The 25026-nt window shown below is 36.4% G+C and overlaps 1 protein-coding gene across 2 annotated transcripts in view; it reads right to left on the minus strand.

The window, feature by feature from the left end:
* The window catches only part of LOC306876144 (diacylglycerol kinase eta-like), a 77010-nt gene that overhangs the window by 25076 nt on the left and 26908 nt on the right, over positions 1-25026 (minus strand). The window contains exons 4-15 of one of the 2 annotated variants that reach the window (XM_079427113.1): positions 17362-17466; positions 16467-16599; positions 10372-10478; positions 10146-10271; positions 9960-10062; positions 4513-4675; positions 3942-4050; positions 3653-3792; positions 3066-3147; positions 1237-1328; positions 1059-1158; positions 648-936 (exon numbers count right to left, since the gene is read on the minus strand). In XM_079427113.1, coding sequence (XP_079283239.1) covers positions 648-936; positions 1059-1158; positions 1237-1328; positions 3066-3147; positions 3653-3792; positions 3942-4050; positions 4513-4675; positions 9960-10062; positions 10146-10271; positions 10372-10478; positions 16467-16599; positions 17362-17466 — 1549 coding nt within the window. Of the gene's footprint in view, positions 1-647; positions 940-1058; positions 1159-1236; positions 1329-3065; positions 3148-3652; positions 3793-3941; positions 4051-4512; positions 4676-9959; positions 10063-10145; positions 10272-10371; positions 10479-16466; positions 16600-17361; positions 17467-25026 lie in introns of both variants that reach the window. The other variant, XM_079427112.1, reaches the window with a different exon arrangement.

Below are 25026 nucleotides of genomic sequence, written 5' to 3' on the forward strand. Positions count from 1 at the left end.
ATTATATTTATTTCTATTATATAAAATTAATATGTTTTACATTAAAATGTGCTGCATGTTTGTAAAAAAATGTACAAATGTAAAAAAATATATATATCATATATATATATATATATATATATATATATATATATATATGTTAAAATAATAACACACACACACACACACACACATATATATATATATATATATATATTTTTTTTTTTTTACATTTTTGTGCTATTACATGTGTACACATATGTACACACAATTATTATATTAATTTTATTATATTGAATTTATATTATATTTAATATTTAACTATACATCAAAAATGTTGTTATTGTTTTTTAATTATATCATATTTAGATAATATTTTGGATTCAAATATATTGCCCAGGCCTAGAAATAGAGAATTACAGAGTATTACTAAAACCTATTGACACATGTGTTTATCCTCCATTTAAAAAGATAGAAATCCCTGAAGATCGAGAAGAACTCGGAGGTCTCACGTGGCTAATCCATTTCAATATAATCGATTTAAGTCATGTGATTAGTCCTTTAAGAGACGCTTCTATCCAGAGCAGCATTCTGTAAGCAACAGATCAGTGATTTTTATTTATTTTTTCTATTCAAAAGATATAGCAGGACATGCTGCCCAATCGTACTTCTCTCCGCCTGCTCGATGATCTGTCTGAGCGCTTTCTTCAGGCTGTTGGCTCTCAGCACGAGCTGCTCGCGGGGTCTGAAGAGCTTATGAGCGGAGCCCTTCTCAGTCTCGTTCTCCTTCAGCTCCGTTAAAGACTCTTCGCTCAGATCCTCCTCTTCCTCCAGCTCTTCCTCCTCCACCTCCTCCTCCACGATGGGTGGCGTGGTGAGGGCTGAGGTCGTTATGGCCTGCGCCTCCAAATTGAGCGTCTGCAGGAGGGAGTCCAGCTTCTCGTTCAGATTCGCACACTGCTGACGGAGAACAAAGGAAAGGGTGTTGCGTTGATAAACAGGTTTTTACGGCATTTATTTCTGCACATGTTGAGTAATGACTGAAAGAGCTGTCACGAGGTGAGGCATCACAGACTCACTTTGAGTGTGAGTGCATCAGCTTCCTCCGTACTCTCACTGCTTCTCTCATAAGACTTCCCAACTTTGGCCACAAATTCCTTCACCGTCTCACACAATACCCTGGAGGAGACGAGAGGAAATTGTTGTTTCTTTATCGTTAGTGGTGGAATATGAACTGTATGGTGTGAGAGGACTCACTTTGATGAAGATATGACCACTGAGTGCTGATCTGAGTTCAGGATCTTTGTGAGATGAGCAGCCACTGAATCCTCATAAGAAGATATCTGTAACTAAAGCCACCGATACACATCAAGCAACATTTTCATGTAACATTTCCTGAGCATGGAAACTAAATCACTGCACAACTGGCCTTTAACATATGCTAAATAACATTTTTGTGGCATTTAAATGTTTATTTTTAAAATAAAAATACTGTTTATTCCAATAAAACCCAAGTGTGTATTTTTGCCTGCTCATTATATAAACAGTCAAGTCAGTAATCTGCAAGAATCTACAGAATATTTTCTCATTTTTTTCTGTGATTTTGGGGGGAAATCTGCAGACTTAAGGTGCAATCAAATTAGCAAACATTTGACAGGAAAAAAAAGTCTGTTGAAAAGATGCATTTAGTCACTTTCAAACTAAGCAGCTTTCTGTTGGTCAGCGCTGCAAATTCGAATGACCAACTTGATCCCGTTGCAAAATCTGCACGAGGAAATATTTCACCCTCATGCCCTCAAGGGAAATGCACTTAAATAACTGAAAAAACCAAGTGTGGAAAGTTGAACACTTAATGCACTCAAATGGCGCAGCTTTAATTATGTCGCAAAGGGGGAGGGGCTATCAGACTCTGATTATTAATGACAAAATAACCTTATATATTTCGGTTGAGTACATAGCGCATGTGTCATTTGGGACACAGCTTTAGTAAAATGTGTTAAACCGAGCTAAGGATACAAGACTCTCGCAACTAGCTTAAATGCATAATCAAACTATCCAAATTATTTCATAAATGAGCAGTCAAGTACAAATAATAAGGTGACCTCTTTTTATTTCCTGGTCCAGGCAGGATTTTGTAATTGCCTAAAATATGTGGGATTTTGGATTACTGCTTAAGGTAATGAATGAAATGTAGTTTAACCAATAGCTTGCAGGCATTGTATATAATTGACCAATGGCGTGCAAGAAGGCGGGATCTACAGAAAACAGTCAAAGCAATGCAATTATGCACACATGTATGAGGACTATAGAGAGTACATCAATAGGAAAACTTAGCCAAACCAGGACATTTTAAGCAGTTTTGAAATCCTGGCAAGGACAAAAAGAGAATGTATACACTTAAAAAAATAAGTTTATTCAAGTGTGCTATTAGTATACTTTTTAAATTAAAAAATAGGAAAATATACTGTTAGTCTACTTTTTATGTACTTCTTAGAAATATACTTAAAATTACATTTAAGTATACTTGATTTATATATATTTGAGCTATACTTGTGCTCCGAGAATCTGTATTTTCATTGTTATATGGTAGTACTCATCTTCTGAACAGAATTTCCCCCCGCAAAAAAACAAACAACAGATGCTATGATATGCAGATGATATTAGAAAGTGGGCCCATTTAGTCCCAAGGGGTATTGAAATAGTACACTTACAAGTACAAGTACACTGATATTTGTATACTTACTACATAAAGTATACTTGAACTTAATAAAATAAACTTGAAGTATGCTACTTTTTGGTAAGGGTAATCACTCTACAAATAATAGCAACAGTTTCAACCTATTTATTTAGACAAAAAATAATGGCTCAAAGTCATGAAGTAGACTACAATGGGTGTGCCAAATGTTTTTTTTGTGTACAGTGAGGGAAACACAGCTGAAAGATGTGTTGTCTTTTTATTGTCTTTGTTGTGTTCCAGTGGCGCCTAGTCCTAGATAAAGTGTAGCATGCCACACTGTGACATGTCAACAACTCTTTTATTGGTGTTTATATACATGCATGCATTGGCGTTGATGTGTTGCAGGTACCTGGCCGTACTCTGCCTCCTCAGGTGTGGCAGGGCAGCTGTGTTTGGGAGGTATTTTAATCTCATACGTCATTATACTCCACCTGTAAACAGCAGCTGTAGATGTAGCCAACGACACAGATATTATAAGCTCAACATATGTGACCCTGGACCACCAGTTGTAAGGGTCAATTTTTCCAAATTGAGATTTATACATAATCTGAAAGCTGAATAAATAAGCCTTCCATTAATGTATGGTTTGTTAGGATAGGACAAAATTTTGAGATGCAACTATTTGAAAATCTGAGGGTGCAGAAAAAGAAATCTAAATATTGAGAAAATTGCCTTTAAAGTTTTCCAAATGAAGTCCTTAGCAATGCATATTACTAATCAAAAATTAAGTTTGGATATATTTACGGTAGGAAATTTACTAAATATCTTCATGGGACATGATCTTTACTTAATATCCAAATGATTTTTGGCATAATCTGTAATTTTGACCCATAGAATATATTGTTGGCTATTGTCACAAATATACCAGTGCTACTTAAGACTGGTTTTGTGGTCCAGGGTCACATTTTTGTGGTCATGCTAGTGTGTGCTCTGTACCTGTCCAGCATCTTGGTGCTGGCTCGCTCCAGCTTCTCCAGTATCTGAGGGAGTTGAGTGTCATCGTCACACGACGGCCCCCAGCCGAGCACCCGCGCCAGGTCATTCCCGGTGCCCAGCGGCAGAACGCCCAGCTGGCACTGTCAACGAGAGACAATTCAGATCACCGAGCCAGTTCATTAAGAAATCCTCATAAATATCTGCTCTGATACTCTTGTGCCAAGTCCTAACCATACAGCGACAAGTTTACGTTCAATCGACAGGACATGGTGCAGTGCTTTCCAATTACCTGTTTGTGAAGATTTAGTTTATCGATTTCAGACAGCACCCAACCGACGCTTCCATCTCCACCGCACACCAGGATTCGGAAGTTATCAAACTTTTGGAACAAGCGAAGACTTGAAAATAGAAAAGAACATTTTAACTGAGACAAACTCATAAACGCTTCTCAAAAGGTGTCACAAAGTTAAAGGGATCAAGTGAGATTAGGTTTGGGTGGTTGATGTGGTGTGACATGCCAAACTACTTTAAACTGCTTTTTTCTAATCGTTATGCCTGCAGTTTTTATGAGCTTAGACTACAGTATATTGAAAAATGTATTTGTCCCAGTGTAGGATCATTAAAATGAGCCACAAAGGTGATTAGAACTGTAGAAAAATGTAATAAAAAGGATTATGGGACTTGAAAAATACACTTTCGATTATACTTTCATATAACTTTAATATAAAATTAGTATGTTGATGCATAAAAAGTTATATCATACGTCAACTACCTATTTTGCAAACAAGTAAAAAAAAACACTTAGTTGTTTCTAAGACGATAGTCAAAAGGTCCTGAGACCTTTTACATCCTGGTCTTACCCTAAATGAGGTCCACCATTGACCAGGTCAAAGACCTGAGCAGGATTGAGCAGCTGTTTGAAGCGACGCAGGAATTTTACCCCTTGGTTGTCTCCGCTTTTTGAGTTGACAAACACGAGGAGTGGACTAGCGCATGATGGAGGACAGGTGGCCTTCCAGAAACCTGACGCAGGAAAAGAGCAAAACATTTTATAAACTTTTTTATCTCTAATAGTTTTTTCAACAGGTAGATACCTTATTTTGGCCAACTACTAAGGCAAAAGAAGATCATCCCAGAATGCACTGAAGTGGATGTTGAATGAAGTGAGTAAAGTAAACGTAATCTATTCTTTACTGACAAATATCAATAAAATAGTTCTGTCTAGTTGACTATTTTACTCAATATTTCCGAATGCATTTTTTACTTAAGAGTCTCACATTACATGCTAATGTTCAATGCCAAACTGTCACTGATTCATTTGTAAAAACTGATTTACTGTAAAATTGATTTCTAGTGACGCACTACAATTCATGGCAATCGAAATAGTAACTGAAAATATTCAGCTGAAAAAAAAATTGTCCGAATTACTGAATGACCAAAACAGGATGTTTTATTATCGCTTTTCCAATGAAATGTTTTGATTGTGTAAAATTTGTTCGGCTGAAATATTACGACTAGTTTAATTTCTCACTTGAAAACAATTTACAAGTTAAGCAAATTGAATTACCAACACTTTATTTTCAACTTTTATATTCAAACTTTGGTTTTGATTTCAGTGTTTAGAATTCTGGTGCATTACTATTGATTTCAAGTTAGTTCATTACTATTGCATTATTAGCTTAACTTAACATTTTAATAATTGTGAGGGAGCTTATATCAGTTTGTGTGTTCCATTGGTCCGAGTAAGTTACCAATTAAACTACAAGAACTAAATGTCAGAACGTGCATGCTAAAAAAGATTTTTGTTGACCGCATGTTGTGTAGGAACAGTTTTCTTCATGCCTGGACAAGAATGAATCACCGAGAAAGGAGTGGAAAGGGTTTTGTGCTGCAGCACAAGGAAAAGCAAACCATCAGCCTAGTATGTTTTTGCTGGAAATGATGTGTACTCTAGGATGTAAATAATCCGGCACTATGATTTCTTTGTCATTAGAGCCGGGCGGAGTGAGGAGCTGTCAAACGTGCTTGCACTGGAGATGATCACGTGCAAGCATGCAGCATGTGCAGTAAACAGTCTGAACACACCAGTAGCTGTGAGCAAGAACCCGCTGTGTTTATGAGATTCACCATATGCACCATTTAGATTTTCACATTCCTGTCTCTCCACTGCAGACGTATGGGAGGAATTGTTTGCATGTGGACACAATGGGTCCATTCTGGGTACCTGCATGCATCTGTGCATACTGCATTATGTTTGCGTACATGGTTTTAAACATGCATGAGTTTTAGTAAAGCTGACAGCTGCCCTCAAGAGCAGGTTTGCATGTTCTGTACTGGCGCGTGGGTGGATGTCTGTCAGTAGACCCCTTTAGGTCTAACAGAGCCCCACCTCCTCTTTCCCTCACTCTCTCTCTCTATCTCTCTCGGAGGCAGGCTGAGGCAAATTGAGTCACGAAGCCTGAGCACGTGCCAAAGGCAGCCCTGAGCGAATTAAGACGCAGCTCTCCTCGCCACCTAGCACTGAGGTGGGAGATTCCTTACACGTGAGGGACTCTCCTACTTTCCCATAACATTCTCATGCTTTCTGTATCCCTCGCTGCTTCTTTAGCAGCTTAACAGGATTCAATCCGTCCATGCCTCCTCCGTTCTTTTTGTCTCTTTTAAACAGCCAATTAACAGGAACCACAAAGCGATCCAAAAATATATCAAGCGAAACTTCACAGCTATTGATTTTCATTACATTTCTGTCTGCCCCCAACTAATCTCTATATCCGATATGTGCTCCGCCAATTAAAGTCGCAGGAGCTTTGAGGTTCTGATCAATAGTGGATGTCCTCATCGCTCACAAGGTTTGACTTCACACACGGTCAGATGAAAACCCTGAAACCAAGCTGTTAATTACTTAAAACCCGTTGACACCAGGAACGATAGCTATAGCGATAACTATACCAATAACTATATTATCATCCACACCAACACACGATAACATTTGTTAATCATAAACAGCTTGCTGCAGTTTTGCCATTTACCATTTAAATGCTCAAGCTCTGTTAAAGTTGGATGGATTCTGATTGGCTGTCAATGGTTTTGTTGTTCATCAGCTGAAAACAAAACATTCTGAAAGTGATTCCAGCAATATTGTTCCTCTGTGTCATTATCGCTTTAGTTGTGATGTGGAGATCACTATAGAATTTAAGTTAATATTAAAACTTGATCTTATAGTAATCATTATAGTTATCATCCTTGGCATAAACAACACTTTTACATAAAGCTAATGAAAGGTATCTGGTTTCAGACCGGATTCTAAATTTGTGGCCATATTAGTGATATTCCAGGGAAATTTCAGATATAAAAAGTCCATTGTTTATTCTCAATACTGTAGTGATGTATAAAGCACAACTCACACAGAAGTCACTTTCAAACCAAGCAGCTTTCTTTTCATCAGCACAGCGAATTTTAACTTGAACATGAGTGAAATCTGTGCATGGAAATTTTTGCCGTCACGCAAAACTCCTGAACGCGCATTCCTATTAAAATAACTATATTTCCACAGTCAAGTTTTGCCAAGCAGCAATAAATGTAACTTTACCTTAAGGCATGTATATGCAAAGCATTGTGATTTTATGTATATTTAAACTGACAGTAATTTGTAGCATAGAATCAATCAGAAGTAATTAATTTTCAATGTGAGCTTGTGACTTGAGTTCATGTGATCTTCTGTCTGATTAGGTTGGATGCTGCAATCAACTAGGAACCTACTAGCAAACAAATCGCTGTTAGAGTGAAACTAAAATCAATCGTTTTGAATGCTACAAGTGAATTTAGGAATCACAAAATTATAATGTACATCATGAAAAATGTATATTCATTTTGAGCTTTGCAAAACATTTTAACAGTGTAACAATATTAATTATAAATCATGTTTAAAATGAATAATTAATGTAATGTTTTAAAGATTAACTAAGTGAAACAGATGATGACAAAGGCAAAAACAGGACAAATGAGCATGAACTATTAAATATACAATATCTTCCCAGGTGAATTAAAATATGGCAACATATGGCTGCACAAAATCTAATAGCAATTTTTTTTTTACTGATAAAAGTTGCGATTGCAACTTAAAATGTGATTTTAAAGAAGCCCCAGATTTGCTATGCTTGATTGTAAGGCTGCACTAGTTGGCCAAAATGTTGTGATTATAGTATTATTAGTGCTGTTAAATGATTAATCGTGATTAATCGCATCCAAATTAATAGTTTACATAATATATATGTGTGTATTTATTTGTATATATACACAAATACACACATACAATATATAATTGAAAATGTTTACATATATTTACATGTATATATTTATATTCATATAATTTATATTATATATAAATATATTTAATATATAAACATAACATATTTTTCTTAAATATATACATGCATGTATGTGTATTTATATATACATAATAAATATACACAGTACACACACATATATATATTATGTATTATATAATTGTTTTTAAATTTTGGATATGATTAATCGCGATTAATTGTTTGACAGCACTAATTATTATTATTAATATTTATTAATCTATATTATTATATATTTAAAAGTTGTTTGCATGTAAAAGAACACTCTGAAACACACACAGCCCTTTTTAAAAATTAAATCGCAGTCATGACATGATTTTCGGGTTTATTTTGATTAATCATGCATCCTTATGTTACAATATACTGAGCACCCTAAATTAAAAAAAATTTAAGCACTTTTTTTTTTCAGCTTTCGGACAAAGCCATTGAGCTATTTTTTAAGAATGAAGCAGCTCTAAATAGAATTCATAAAGCTGTCAATAAAAGGCAATGTGCAATTTCCTGGAAATCAGTGGCATATGCTACACCACAGGCTGACTGAGCAAACAAGCAAGGTATGAATCCTCAGCAGCAGGTTAATAATGCAGAAAGGGATAGAGAAAGAGAGAGCCAGCTATGGAAGAGCGATTTTGTTTGCTCTCGTCTTGAATTTTCCAAGCACATGGTCCACCAGAGGCTGTTATGTTTACATGGGTCAGGACAAGATGCTCTAAGGGAAAGTGACTTTCCACACCGCCCTGACATATACAGGAGAGATGGGAAAGAAAAATAAAGGAACATGGGCACAGAGTGTCTCTCAGAAGGGGAGAAAACACATCCTATATGCATGATCAAATCAGAAGAGGTCAGAGGTATAATGAAAGAGATATTGCTCTTCATGAAACCTGGGAATTAGCAAAGCTAATGAGCTCCATCTATAGCAGTCCTCCACCTGAGCTCCTCCCACCACTTCACATGCACACACACGCCAATACATAATCATGCATTATATTAAGAGTGGGATCATGCATAAGCATGCAATCAGCCTTATGTGGCCTCAAGTGACCTTGACCTTTTGAAATGAAAGGGTTTCATGTACTATGAAAACACTGAAAATTTCATAACTCAAAAGTTCCCCCAAGACCACAAAAATAAAAAATGAAAAAATAAATTAAAAATAAATAAATCTAAAATAAACAGTAAAAAAGGTTAGTGGAGGTTCAGAACAACCTGTTTTATATTCTTTTTCATTCATTCATTCATTCTTTCTTTTTTTTTCCTTTCTTATTTTACTAAGATTATAACATCCAAAAAAGTGAGCAATAATAATAATAATAATAATTTCATTTAAAAAAAAATAAAGGATGAAAAAAAGGTATGATATTTGAGATATTCTCACCCAAATACAGCACATTTATTTTATAAATAATATCATTTAAATTAATAATTAAATTAAGATTTTGGCAAAGACACATGTAGTAGTAGTAGTAGTAGTAGTAGTGATGATAATAATAAAAATAAATAATTATAATTTTATTATTTATAAACATCTTTCCCAAGATCAAGGTTGCTCAAATAATAATAATAATAATGATGATGATAATTAAAATTAAAATAAATGAATAAATAATAATTAAAAATAAAACAGAAAAAATGCAAGTCATTTTAACTATTTACACTCAAATACAGCATATTTATTGTTTAAATAATATCATTATTAAATTAAATTATTATTTAGCATATTAACACATTAATAATTACTTATATAATAATAATAATATATGAATTTTTAAAATAAAAAAATAAATAATATGCCCATTTTACTTATTTAAATAAAGCATATTTATTGTAAAAAATATATATATATTATTAATATTAATAAATTAAATTAATATTCATCAATATTTATGTGCAGACTATAATAATCCCTCTTAAAATCACTCCTGTGAAAAGAAAATTCTTACCATCTGAGTCGATGCTGTTGAGGGCGGTAGGGGGGATGATGGACACTTTGCACTGGCCGAGGGGACATTTGCGGGGGTAGAGATCCATGCATGCCGTGTGCACCTGTCCAAGCACAGACGGCTTTTAGAGTTCACAAGCTCACTGAACTGAAGTAGTCAAGGGATTCTGGGATATGCAGTTCTTACCATGGCCTTGCACCATAAACAACGCCAGTCCTGCAAGCGCAGCACGCTGCCACAGGTTTTGTCGCAAACGGCACACTTAGCACTGACAGGCAGGTTGCCTTCCAACCATTGGTGTGGCATTGCAATCTACAGGAATAGAATGTAATAAAAATGTACACCAGCAGTTCTGCTATTCAATCAAAGGTTATGCATTAGCTCACTGAACAACGGGCTTTATGAGACTCACCCCATCCTCGTCCTCAATGATGTCCTTGCCGATAGAGGCCAACGTTGTCCATTTGCAGTTGTTGGTGGCCCTGACTGCGCATCTTTTGTGAGCCTTGAATTTACACACTGCAAGAGAGTAATGTGAAAATTGCTTATGAGTCTGGCCAGCAGTAACCTTGAGCTGCTTCTACGACAATCAAGCATTTTCATTTCAGCAGAAAAAAATATGAGGTGATAAAAGACGTCTGGAAAATGCTTCCTAAATCAAGCTAAAATTAATCTGCACTATATACAGTGATCAACTGTGGGGGACATTGAAGACGTTCTGCTGCTTAATATTTTTGTAGAAACCATGAGGTTTTTTTCTTTCAGAATTCTTGATGGCTAGAAAGTTCCAGCATTTATTTGACACAGATAAATATCTGTCAGTTACTGTCACTTTTGGTCAGTTTAATGTATCCTTGATGAAAAATTTTTTTTTATATCCACACAGTTCCATTTGTATATGTAGATTTTGCCTTGATATTCCCAATATTAACATTTTCAATAAGTATATTTCTGACACTTAATTTTTTGTGCAGCACTGCCAATAACATATGCATTACTATTTTCAAGTTTAGGTCTATAAAATGACAAAGTAGGGAAACAATAGACTGGTTGTCTTATTCTTCTATCCATCATGACAAAGCATTTTGAATTAGGCTATGATTTCTTTGAAATTCTGGAAACTTTCGGCTAACTCGACCTCTAAAGTTAAACCACACAGGCGCTGTTTCTGTCCTCACCAGTGGTGTGGGTGAGGTCCAATAAGCTAATGGCCAACAGTTCTTTGTTGATTTCCTCTATTAAATTGCATTGCAGGTCTAATCAAGTTAGCAATGTTCATCTGGTTATTTCCAGAAGGAGAATTAAGTGGCTGATTGATTGGCTGGCTGGCTTCCTCCTCCATAATGTACGCTTCAGCACATTAACGTGGCCACCTCCATTCCTACGAACTTAAAATGTACACTCAGCCGTTTCCCAACACAGATGCCGCAATCGGTGCAGATGTCTCTACAAGAGAACCACAAAACATCCTGTGAGTTCAGGTTCCGAGCTGTTCTGGACACGCAGGGCTGATTGGCGCCCACAGTCCAAGAATCAGACCCTGAAAAAGCCTCAAATCCAGTTAAATCAGCCCATCTCAGTGTCTGAGCGCATTACGCCTCCATATGCTGCCGGGGCTTCTAATGTCCTACAGGATTACACAGATTTGTGGTGACACGGCTAATCACGCCAGCGCAGAGGCACATTTAGCCCAGCCAAGCCCTGCCTGCTGGGATGCCACATAGTCACCACAGAAAGTGTTTCCTCCCTGGCGTATTCCAGCACTTGAGTGGATAATGCATGGACTGAACAGGGCTGTTTACGGGAAAGGAAGCCCAGCGCTCACGGTATGTCTGACACTGAGAATTTCTACTTTCTGCAATGCCGTTTCTCAATAATAAATGAGGAGACTCATCTATTGAGACGAGACGAGAGAGTGCGCGTCCTCTTCAGAGAATCATAACTCTAATCAGAGAGCGCTTCAGCTCGCTTGGGCTCCGCTCTCATCTTGTAATCAGAGCTGGTCTACGCTCAGACCATTTCACATGGCTCTGAAAACAGATCTCCAATAAATCACTCTAATGTCATTTTCAGGGCTGTTAGCAAACCATTTACAGACAATTCAGTAATGCCGAGTGAACGTAAGACTGTTTACGATGCGCTGCTAATGGACAGGATGTCTCTGTCAAATTAGAGTGAGAAATATCGAGTTTGCCTCTTTTGTTGGGGCCCATGTCTCACATCAATCCTTATTGATTGGCTGCTGCAGGATATCGAAGTGAAATATAAGCAGCAATGATCGTTCTAAACTTCAAGTCTCTCAACTTGGTGAACCCTGCTGAAAAGACCAGTGTAGACCTGAATGAATTCCCATGCTGGACTGAACTGGTAAGAACAGGCTGTCGAAACTGGCTAAGCTAATCAAGAAGATTTGTTGGGACACCAGCACATCAAATGTCTGCTACTGACCAGCTGACCACTGAAGTCTGTCCTTTGTGATCCTGTTTCAAAGTTAATTCCCAGTGCCTTGTTTGGCCAAAATGATTATGTGTAACCATTTCAGAGTTGTGGTACTGGTGCTTGTAAGACCGGACAAAAGTCTGAGCCCACAATCATATTTGTAAGGTCTTGGTTTTTCGTCATAGTTTTTATCAGCAGATATTAGTGTTAGCTCGTCAACGTCTCATCTTAGTCACAGAAAAAAGGTTAGTTGACGAATATTTTTCATTGTCGTCTTCGTTGACGAAATTAACACTGATTCTGACTCAACCCTGTTCAAGTCTCAGTATTGACTCGTATTCAACTCTGTTTAGGTCTGTTTTGACTCAGACTCAACCCTCTTTAGGTCTCAGTCTTGATTCTGACTCAACCCTGTTCAAGGCTCTGTCTTGACTCATATTCAACCCCGTTTAGGTCTCAGTTTTGACTCAGACTCAACCCTCTTTAGGTCTCAGTCTTGATTCTGACTCAACCCTGTTCAAGTCTCAGTATTGACTCGTATTCAACTCTGTTTAGGTCTCAGTTTTGACTCAGACTCAACCCTCTTTAGGTCTCAGTCTTGATTCTGACTCAACCCTGTTCAAGGCTCGGTCTTGACTCATATTCAACCCCGTTTAGGTCTCAGTTTTGACTCAGACTCAACCCTCTTTAGGTCTCAGTCTTGATTCTGACTCAACCCTGTTCAAGGCTTGGTCTTGACTCGTATTCAACTCTGTTTAGGTCTCAGTTTTGACTCAGACTCGACCCTCTTTAGGCCTCAGTCTTGATTCCGACTCAACCCTGAACCTTAAGTATCGGTCTTGACTCAGACTCAACCATTTGCCAGTCTTGGTCTTGACTCAGACTCAACCCTCTTTAGGTCTCAGTCTTGATTCCGACTCAACCCTGTTCAAGGCTTGGTCTTGACTCGTATTCAACTCTGTTTAGGTCTCAGTTTTGACTCAGACTCAACCCTCTTTAGGTCTCAGTCTTGATTCCGACTCAACCCTGTTCAAGGCTTGGTCTTGACTCGTATTCAACTCTGTTTAGGTCTCGGTTTTGACTCAGACTCGACCCTCTTTAGGCCTCAGTCTTGATTCCGACTCAACCCTGAACCTTAAGTATCGGTCTTGACTCAGACTCAACCATTTGCCAGTCTTGGTCTTGACTCAAACTCGACCCTCTTTTGGTCTTGGTCTTAATCCAGACTCAAACTACTTGGGTCTCGATCTGGACTCAGACTCGAATGAGCTGGTCTCGACTACAAAATCAAGATTGTGTTGATTTCACAAGAATATGAACTAATTACCAATGAACTCTGTAAGTAACTTTGTTACTTTGTAAGTCAATAAGCTGATATGATTAAGAAATAATGATGCATGCTTGCTACTCTATATTGAGAAAAGCTTCATCTGTGTCTATAGCTGCTTTCAAAGCATGTTGGAATGATCATATTTTTCATTGTGGATGTTGATTGTACAATTTAATTTGGATGCATACAGTATTGTGTACTATTAATGAAAATTTATGAAGCATGTCAGAAAATACAACCTATTAGCCAGTTAATGAAGCAAATACATTATAGCAGTGCAAGAAAGATGAAAACAAAGCAAGAACTACAGACCTAAAATATTTAAATTTTGTTGCATCACTGCTAAAAAGCTTCCTGTATTTGTCAATAAGTCAAAAATACAGGAAGAAATATGAAAGTGCTTAACTCAAGCATTTTTTTCTGACCAGATTCATTAGATTAGATTAAAAGCAGAATATTTTCAAAATCTAACACAGCCTTATTGATTTTATAAAACAGTTACTAATTAAGGAACCATTTAAACATTATTTTATTCATCGGATTCACAGAACAAACAGTCCAGAGTCATAACTGTTACTGTAGCTGTAATTTAGCACAGCTAGAATGCATCCAGGACCACAATTATCAGTTTTGTAAATAATCTTTCTTGTTCACTCAGTAGTCCACTCTAATGCTGTTGTCAGCGAACAGCTGAAACAAAAGCAATTTCCATGTGAACACAAGCGGCTCTCGGGTTTGAAGATGGTAATGAGAGGTTTGTTGAAAGAAATGAGATCATCTTTCCACAGTAACACATACAGTAATTAATACTCAGGAGTGAGTCTGCTTGTTGGAAACGCAAACGCTGTGACAGCAGCACTGGAAAGTGCTCCTTAATTATCGCGCTCTAGAACACTGCGACCACACGCAGAACCACACAAATCCACTTTGGCCTAATGCAACGTGACCCCAGGAAACTGTTGTACTAAATGGCGTCTTGATGTTGTGGTGGAAAATCAACATTAGGACACATTAGGATGACGGTGATGACGAGGCTTGTATTATTCACAAAGCAGTGTGAGTTTCACTTGAATTTCTCATTAAAACTGAGGCGTGAGTGAGAGGCTTACTATTTTTACTTCCTGCTATGAGAGAGCCAATGACAGTCAGCCGATTTTAATGAGCACCATCTGCATATCTCTGAAAGTAATTAGCACTCTCTTTCCACATGCTGTCACACCATTAGCATGCATAATGCATGATCCTGGATGTGGTATTTTTAGTGAGAGTGTTTTAACCTGCCAGCATGTACTTTGAGGTGATTCTACACATAACTCAAAAATAGCCACAAACTTTAACATCAAGATTTTATATGTAAACAAACAAACAAACAAAAAAAGCTGTAAAATGCACAAAATGTTCATGAATGTACACGGCAAAGTATATAATTTAGGTGCTGTGATTGGCCACCATTTCTGTCAGTCTTTTAAACAACTTTTGTCTTATTTTACAGATTAACTTTTTAAGTATGTTCATATTGTGTACTAATAATTGATTCATGATATTCCCAAAAATGGTCTTTCTAATCTTAAACCAGTAATCTAAATCATAAATGTTCACTCTATGTTGCTATCCAGAGAAAATAATCGCTAATATATAATAGTTGTACCTGGTATTCTTCAAAGTATTTTTTTAGTATCACTGATATACTATTATAGCTTTTGTTAATATTATGAATTAGATTTTATTTGTATATTTTCAGTTTGACTTTTGTTAAAGTTTTATTACTTGCATTTTTTGTCTTTTTTTTGTTTGTTTTTAACGTCTATATATGTATGTGAATTTTTTTATTTAGTTACTTATTTAGTTTTGGATATTTTAGTACTTCAAGTTAATCAAAATGAAAATGACAAATGTTGTCTTGGCAACTACCTGAAATAAAACAAATTTAAATTAGACTTTTTTTAATATATTTTATTTTGTTTCAGTTAATGTTTATTTTGTTTTAATTAATAATTTTTTTATGTTTTTTTGTTTTACTTTTAGTTAACGGTAATATAATATAATATAAATATTCATTTTGTTGTTGTTTTTCCAATGCACAGCTGCTTTTTAACTACCATCAGTTGAAAAATGTGCTTTTTGCCCACATATGGTGTAGCATCTAACAGTAGGATCTAACTAATGAAATTAACCATAAAAACCCTGACTACCTAGTTACTTTTCAATCATTCATCTCCAATCCGTTTTTTCAATCCTTCCCTTCCATTCCCCCTTTATAAGAGCCAAAGAATTCCAGACAGATAAAATCCAATCTCATTCTACAAGCTCATTCTAATTATCGTTGAATATCCTATATCACCCAAAATACCTTTTTGAAAAGGATTTTTATATCTGCAATCTCAACCGTTTTTATCTGACCGATGTGCATTTTAATATAAAAAGCAAACACATCATATCCTTGAAGTGCAAATTATAAACAAATAAAAGACTGATACCCGACGTCAGTGCATCGATTTATTATTGCATTGCATTTCCATCCAGATCTTTTCCCCACCTCAATTAGCTGTGCTTCTTCACTAAGTAGCTCTGACCAGTGCAACCCACTCTAATGCAGTCCTGAGCCATCCCTGACCACCAACTCTCAAAAAAATGACACCTTTGGGGAAGGACAGCGAGCTGAGCGAAGCAGCTTCATAATTAAAGAGGGATTATCCGACACACGGTATTGAGAAGCCGAGAGATGAAAAGACACCTACCTTCACAAGAGAGGCCATGAGAAGTGACCCCTGAGAGGCTGTCCCGACAGACGTTACAGAAGGTAGGGCGAGCGTGGGAGCAGGCATACCAGTTGTGCATCCCTGAGAAATGTTCCACATTAAACTGTGCCGTCTAGCAAAGGAGAAGTTGAGACAAATTGGCAGCGCCAGGATAAGACTTTTTCAGAGCCCTTAAAACAAAGGCTATGTTTTTCAGCTCTCACACACACACACATGCATCACACAGACTGGCACACATTTAACAGGTGTACGATACGCAACCCTCCTGCATGCAACACCACACCGGCATGGGCATCTACCTGCAGCACCCTAATGCAACAGGACAGTGATTTAAGAGGCCAGTTGTCAGTTTGATGTGTCTTGAATGTCAAAACGATTGAATAGGGAGGACAGCGCCCCCAGTCAGGGGTGCCAGCAGAGCGCTGGAGTTCTGGGTGTGGTATTGCAGAACACGGGGGCTGAGAGTCTTACATAACCATCTTCATCTCATATCAAAATGAGCGTACAGTCAACACTCAAAGCTGTCCGCTCTTTCATTTACTGGTGTCAGATGTTATAAACCACCACATGCACACATGCACAATTAGAGTCGGTCAATTAGCAACAACAAACAGAGCAAACTTCCTTTTTCCAGAACTATTTTAAACATAACATGATATATATGCATAATATTTCAGATGCATATGAGAAGAGAAGAGGAAATCTGAAAGAGGGTCTGTTTAGAAGCTAGATTTAAAAAAAAAACAAAGTGTGTGGCAAAATAAACAGGACCTGACTGAAAACATTTAAGGGGATTCTAAGGCATGCATCTTAAAAGTGTGTTTGAAAAACAGTGATAGTTCAAGATGCAACTTAAGTCAAACTGCGTTCTTACCTCGTAATGCTCTCTGGACTGAACTGATTTCAGCGAGCTGATCCAGTCCTCCATTTCTTTCCTATTCTCGGCGCACAGGATAAGCCTTCGGAACGGTGTAATTACCTACAGGGAGACAGAGATCCGGGGAGATGAGAGCGGAGCGTCTCACCCTCCTGCCTGACTGACTGCGACTGACAATGAGATCTCCCCCTTCCCAGTCTTTAAGACGTGGCTCGGGACAAGCCCCCCCACCCCTCGCCTCCTCCTCGTCTCCTCTTTAACGGCCACCTCCACCCCTCAGGTCTTTTCCTCCCGACTCATTTCGGATGCTTGAGCGAGATTTAGGCTGACAGGCGGAGAGCCCGAAAAACCTGTTTCATAACAGGGGCAGCCTCCATGCGAGTCAACCCCTGCGCTTTTAATATTGTTATAATTTATTGATAACACCACCCTTAACATCTCCACACGCCAGCAGTGCGCGGCAGCACAACAAATGTTCGCTGCAAAGCGCGTGGTGAAGCAGGTGATACAGTCTTTAGGGAATTACAGCTTACCACCTGCACCGAACCAACAGGGCAGATTCCTACATAAACCACTTTCTCATTTTGGCCACTCTGGTTTTAAAGACACTCGAGATGAATTTAGGTCATTTTTTTAGATTTACAATATTTTAGAAATGTTCGATGCAAAATATGACATTTGATGGCCAGTTATCTCAGGATAAAACTGTGGGAATTCCCGATTTACAGTTTTGATCTGATTTTCGATCCTCAGATGTTGGTCTTTTATAGCTTAATATATAACCTTGACTACTGAGTTCTGAGTGAAAATTCTGAAAATCAGAATCTGTCATTATTTACTCACCCTCATTCAAACCCTTAAGACTTTTGTTCAACTTCATCTTCAAATGAAGGTATTTTTAATGAAACCTGAAAGATTTCTGTCCCTCCAATCAAAGAGTATTCCAAACTTTCAAGCCTCAAATAAATAAATGCACCATAAAAGTACTCCATATGAACCACAACCGCTTTATATGATGAACAGATGTAGGCTTTTATTCATATAAAACATTGATCACACATACTGTACATAGAGCTCATTGTATCTGATAAGCAGAAGCTCAGATGTGCTTGCTTGATGCAAATGATGGGTTTTTCTAAACATCACGCAATTAAAGGGATAGTTCACCCAAAAATTTAAATTCTGTCATTAATTACTCACCCTCATGTCGTTCCAAACCCATAAGACCTTTGTTCATCTTCAGAGCACAAATTAAGATATTTTTGATGAAATCCGAGAGCTTTCTGACCCTGCATAGACAGCAATGCAACTGCAATGTTCAAGGCTCAGAAAAGTGGTAAGGACATGGTTAAAATTGTCCATGTGACATCAGTGGTTCAACCTTAATTTTATGAAGCTATAAAATAATAAAGTCATTATTTTTGTTTTCTTTGCACACGAAAAGTATTCCCGTGAGCTTCACAAAACTACAGTTGAACCCCTGGTGTCACATGGACTATTTTAACAATGTTCTTACCTTTCTGGATCTTGAACATGGTAGTTGCCTAGTTGTCTATGGAGGGTCAGAAAGCTCTCGGATTTTAACAAAATTATCTTAATTTGTGTTATGAAGATGAATGAAGGTCTTACGGGTTTGGAAAGACAGAATTTAATTTTTTGGGTGAACTATCGCTTTAAGGCTAACCTTTTGATTAACATATTTGATGCGCTATGTGTATCTGCATTGCTCAGGTTTCATCTTAATTTGTGTTTTGAAGATGAACGAAAGTCTTATGGATTTTGGATTGTTAACAGATTTTTCTTTTTTAGGTGAACTATTCATTTAGGTATCAAGTTTATTTCCAAAAATGAGAATTAAAACCAGACGATTTTGATATACAGTAAAAACAATAAAATCAGTGTGGACAGCTGAGATGATTTGCTTGTAAAATTTCATAGAAAATGTTCACATTGAAACCGCTGACTTTTGATGTCAGACTCTAAAGTCTGAACCAATCTGAGCGCTGTTTGAGACATTCTTCAGATCAATTTTCAGTCTCCATTTGCTCTCCTTTAGTCTCATTGCTGTCTAGGAGAAACTTGACACTCGACTGAAATTGTTGCATTAAATCATTGTTATAATACTTATTCCTATTCTTCATATCTAAAATGAGCTGTCATCACAGATCCTAGTTTAGCACAAGTGTCAGTGTTCTCAGCTAATTATAAAGAGCTGTAAAAGAACCTTGTATTCCAGGCTGCAATAATAAGCTCACATGGATCACCCATCTGTTCCTGTTATAAATGCCTCAACCATAAGTTGCCTCACTCATATTTGGAAAACCAGCCATAACCATCTGGCATGATGGGGAATGAATCGTCTCTAATTAGGTTTTGCCTAGCTGGCTACTACAGTTTTCAGAGGTGTGGTTACCAAATAAACAACGCTATCGCTGTTACACAACGGCATACAATCTCCCTATGAGAAAACGCAGTGGCTGTAGCTGCCGCATGAGTGGATTACAGGGGAACGCACTGAAGATATCCACTAACAGCAGCAGAGGTGCTGAGAGAGAATTACACATGCAACAGAGTAATGTGGATGTCAACGCTGTAGCTAATTATGTTTGCCATTTGAGCGGCGGGTGAAGATACAGTATCTTCATCCACGGCTTGTTAATTCTTGCTGGGGTTTTTTAGTGCTGTTGGATCTGTGTTTTCAACCCCCAGCCCCCTAAAATCCACAAACTCATTAGTGGCTTCTGTCTCCACTTCAGTATGACTTCCTTTACCATTTGACAATAAAGTCAAAGTCAAAAGGCATTAGCAGTGCATCATTAAAAGAATGGTCTCTTTTAAAAAATCTCTATCAACAGCATTTGTTTTTAATTGAAAAATTAGCAGTTATGCTAATGCACTTAGAATCTATGGAGCCAGAGATCTTAAATGCATTTGAGTTTGGAATGGCATGAGGTTAAGTAAATAATTACTTTTTTTCTTTCTTTTATGCCTTGTACAAGTCTTGTAAAGTGTCTGTGATTTTAACTTTAATTCACTCTACATTTTTTTATTTATATATATTTAATTTAGTATTTTTTCTTTTTCTATTATTATTATTGCTTTGTTATTTTATTTTATTATTATTTTTGGTAAACTCATCCTGTTTGAATGGTGCTACATGAACAATGATTATTTTACTGTAAATCCAGGTTCAGGTCAATGACAAAAAAAAAAACCCAATGATTTAAAAAAAAAAATCTTTTGAAAATATAGTTTAAAATAACAACATAATATATTTTTAAGAAATGTTTAAAATGTAATGAGTCATGACGTACTAATATGTCATGTGGTGTAACTATCAATTAAAAACAAAACAAATTGTGTTGTTATTTATTTATTTATAGGGGAAGTCGTGGCCTAATGGTTAGCGGGTTGGACTCGTAACCCAAAGGTTGCAGGTTTGAGTCTCAGGTCCGGCAGGGATTGTAGGTGGGGGGAGTGAATAACCAGCGCTCTCTCCACCCTCAATACCACGACTGAGGTGACCTTGCTCTGTGTGCACTTGGATGGGTTAAATGCAGAGCACAAATTCCGAGTATGGGTCGCCACACTTCACTTTCACTTTTTTTTTTTTTTTTTTTAAATACATGAGTAAACATCAATCATTATTACGATATTGAATATTTTTCAAAATAAAAGTATGTATTCTAAAAAATATTGTGAATTACTAATTCATAAATATAAGAAATTCATAAGGTTTTGGGGTGTTGTGCCACATGACGTTACACCAGAATTGATCAGAATAAGTATCTTAAAAACATATTTTAAGATACAGTACTTATTGAAACAGACAGTCTTGAGGGTCTGAAGGGGCCTACTCTACAATTTCTTGCTTTTTTCTACATGTTTTTGGATACTGATGGTTGCACCATATGACTTTCTTTCAATTAAGCTTCTTTAGTACAATTGTATCACCCTGATGCATCACCATGAAATTTGACTGTATGCTGCAAAAATCTAAATGAATAAACAATAACACTGAATTGCTTCTTTTCCCCACTTTTTTAAATGTATTTTATAACAAATAAATAAATTAATCTCAATCCACAAATGCTGTCAGTAGAGGTTAGCTTGTACTGAACCCAAAATATAAATTGAAATGACAACATACATTGCATAAATACTTAATAAGAAAAAGCTTTGCAGTTTTATTTCTATCATGTCATCGGGATTTAATGAAATAACCTCCTTTAAGGTGACTCTTTTGTACAAATGTGCATTATTATTATTCTTTAGCTTGGGTTGAACAAATCATTTTTGCTTAGATGGAACAGCAGCTAGGCTAATTATGTCTCTATTTGTTTCTCTGTTTCTGCCACAGGATTAACATCCCATGGTAACTAGGAATTACAGAAGCTTCAGTCTGGATCCAACCCTTAAATTATCTGAGATGACCGAACACCTGAGAAAAGATGATGCCAACCCCTCAGAGGACCTCATAGGATGCCAACGCTCAGACAACATACAGAATTACCAAATTTTGCCAAAAGTTAAATATATTAAGGTTCTGCAATATATAAATATATTGTGGAAACTTAATTTCCTGTAGAGCTGCTTTGCAACGATTTGTATCGTAAAAAGCGCTATACAAATAAACTTGAACTCTTTTTTCCAACCAGATAAGGTCATTTGAAGCGCAAGAGTGTCTCTGTCAGCCGTCCAATCATCTGAGGAGCCTCTTCTGCAGGAAGACACTGGAATCTCGGAAGCCTCCTTCGTAAATACCACCCTGTGCCAGTGCACCATGCAGCTGCTATGTAAGGTCTCAGTTGTCCTTTACTAGCTTGTAAATGACAAGTGTTCTGCGAGGCATGTTTAGCAGTGCAGCACGGAGCTGTGAAGGGCAGTTCAGTCCGAGAGATGTGGCGTAGTGTCGCACAGCTTCATGTTTATTTATTATGTTCACCATAGATACTGCAGATCTAAACCACAAGCATGAGAGGCTGCGTATCTTCTACAAAAACAAATAAAGAAGTCACACTGTCCAGGCTGCTCTGTCAGCTGTGGAAAGAGCTGCTGGAATTTTCCAAGTGTGTTATTTCATTACTTATAGAGCTGTTTGATTCATTTTTTGTTGCCAAAAAAACATACCTATCAATTTTCATGCCCAGCCATGATGCAGTAATCACATTAGCATTCATCTTTCTCCCTTGCACAATCAAACACGGGCAACTCCCAGCTCATCCCTGCCAGCCACTTACTCTAAAAGCCTCTTCAACCGCACATGCTGAGGACACGGCATATTCACTGAGTGATTTCTCTTGTGATTTCTCAAATGGAGTTTAGACAAACAAAGATTTCACTCATTTACAGCGACGGAGTGTCTGAAACTGGTTCTGGGCCTTATGAAATGGCTCGCAATGGTCAACTAGTCATCCAATAACTGGGATGCTGATAAGTTTTAAAGAATTGCAATGTTGCATAAAGCAATTTAACAATAGCAAATTGTCATTAAATGTGGGTAAAAAACTACACAGCAACTGTATCTGACACTCTGAAATTTATGAAAACAACTGTTTTTGTGGAAACTAAAAATGGCATATTAACTGCCATAGTTCAGGGTTATTATAGTTAACTAAAACTATTAAAAAAAACTGTTACTTGAAGTAAAGCCAAAATAACTAAAACTGAAACTAAAATTTATAAAAATTATATAGACATACAAATAACTTTTTAATTTTTTTTTTTCATATATTTTTTTAATGACTTACAATTCTTAAACAAATATAATCTATTTACAATGTATTTGACATCTGTATTTTATTTCTATGTGTCTAGTTATAGGGAAAGACTATCGTACCCTGATTTATGTTTTATTTTTTTTAATATTATTTATTTTTTATAACATTTTAAATTACTTTTTCATCATTGTTTTCTCATTTATATAGCAATCTACAAGTATTTTTTTAATTGAATGGTATTAAAATTAATATATTATACTTAATATGTTTTGATATGAACATTTATTCCAATTTAAATAGTCAAATGCACTCCTATAGTTCTATGCACTCCAACTACATGTTTTTGATCATGTGCTTTATACATAAATCAGAAAGCAACCTGAAACAAGCTTAATTACATTGGGTTTACCAAATTTTCCATACAATTCCAAAATATTCGATAGATTAAACCTACATTGAAGCTCTGGGAGAAAACCACTGGATTTGATGGAAAGCTCCCCGTGATCAGATAGATATCAATGCCAGCTAACTGTTCTTGGTGCAATAAAATAATGCCAAAACCACAAACCCAGTACTAAATGAAGGAATCATATATTATTCATTAATTTATTATTATGTGTAATTTATGGTTGCACTTTATTTTAAGGCGTCCTTGTTACACTGTAATAATACATTTAATACTAAGAAATATTCATTAACTACATGTACTTACTATATAGTTAGGGTTAGGATTAGGGTTACTTGCATGTAATTATATAGAATTTATTGTTATTATAGTAGTAAGTACTTGAAACGAGTAATAAAGACACCTTAAAATAAAGTGTTACCAAAATTGTAAAGGTCAGATAAGACAGGGATATAAGGTAGGTAACAACTAAATATTTTCACCTTTTTACAATAATTTCAAAACAATAATCCTCCTCCGAAAATGCTCCTAGAATAATACGTTTCTTTTTTCAGCGTTTCAAATGAATGATGTTCTTTTAAACTTTTTTGATTCATCAAAAACCTATCATGTTTTCCATTAAAATATAAAGCAGCACAAGTGTTTTCAACATTAATAATAATAATAAATGTTTCTTGAGCAGCAAATCAGCATATTAGAATATTTTTTGAAAGATCATGTGACACTGAAGACTGGAGTAATAATGCTTAAAATTCAACTTCGATCACAGGAATAAATTACATTTTAAAATGCAATCAATATATATTGATTATACAATATTACTGTTTTCACTGTATTTTGCAAGCCTTGGTAAGCATACGATGCTTCTTTCAAAAAATTAAAAATGAACTTTAGTGCATTGTCAGCTAATGTTATCGTTATTATAAATAATAGAAAACGGTAATATTTACCGTATGTCTGATCCCTGTTACATGTTACATGCACCTGCTCCATCAATGTTAACTACAGCCAATACGGAATTCATCATCTCGTCAGTTTGCACCGGTACACAGTGTTTTCATACCACAGGAAAGAGATACCGCATTTAATTAAAGCACTCCCTCTGCGTGCCCCTTCAAGTCTACATTATTTCACATTAGTGAGCCAGCGGATTCCCTCTGGACAAAATTGATTATTATTTCATTAGATCTAGCTCGGTCTATTTATGGACTTTAATCTCAGGTGTGTCAGGCCCATTTTTTCTGCAAAGGATCATTAGGGGCATATCAACAACATCATTTTATAATAATATTTCCAATATCAATCTGCTTTTATCATGTAGATTTCATTATCATTGTTCCTGTATTGATCTGGTGTGCTGTACCTGACTTTATAAGATTATTCATCATTAAATAAGCTACACTAGTCAGAACATCACAGATAAAGTGTCTCAAACATGATTTGACTGTTTACAAAGGACTGTCAAAATGATACTGACAGAGTATTCTGCTTTGTCCTTTTAAAACAGCTCGATGTCCTGCGGTGTGACAAACTAAA

This window comes from Barbus barbus (genome assembly GCF_936440315.1).
Source record: "Barbus barbus genome assembly, chromosome: 10".
NCBI classification, from domain to species: domain Eukaryota; kingdom Metazoa; phylum Chordata; class Actinopteri; order Cypriniformes; family Cyprinidae; genus Barbus; species Barbus barbus.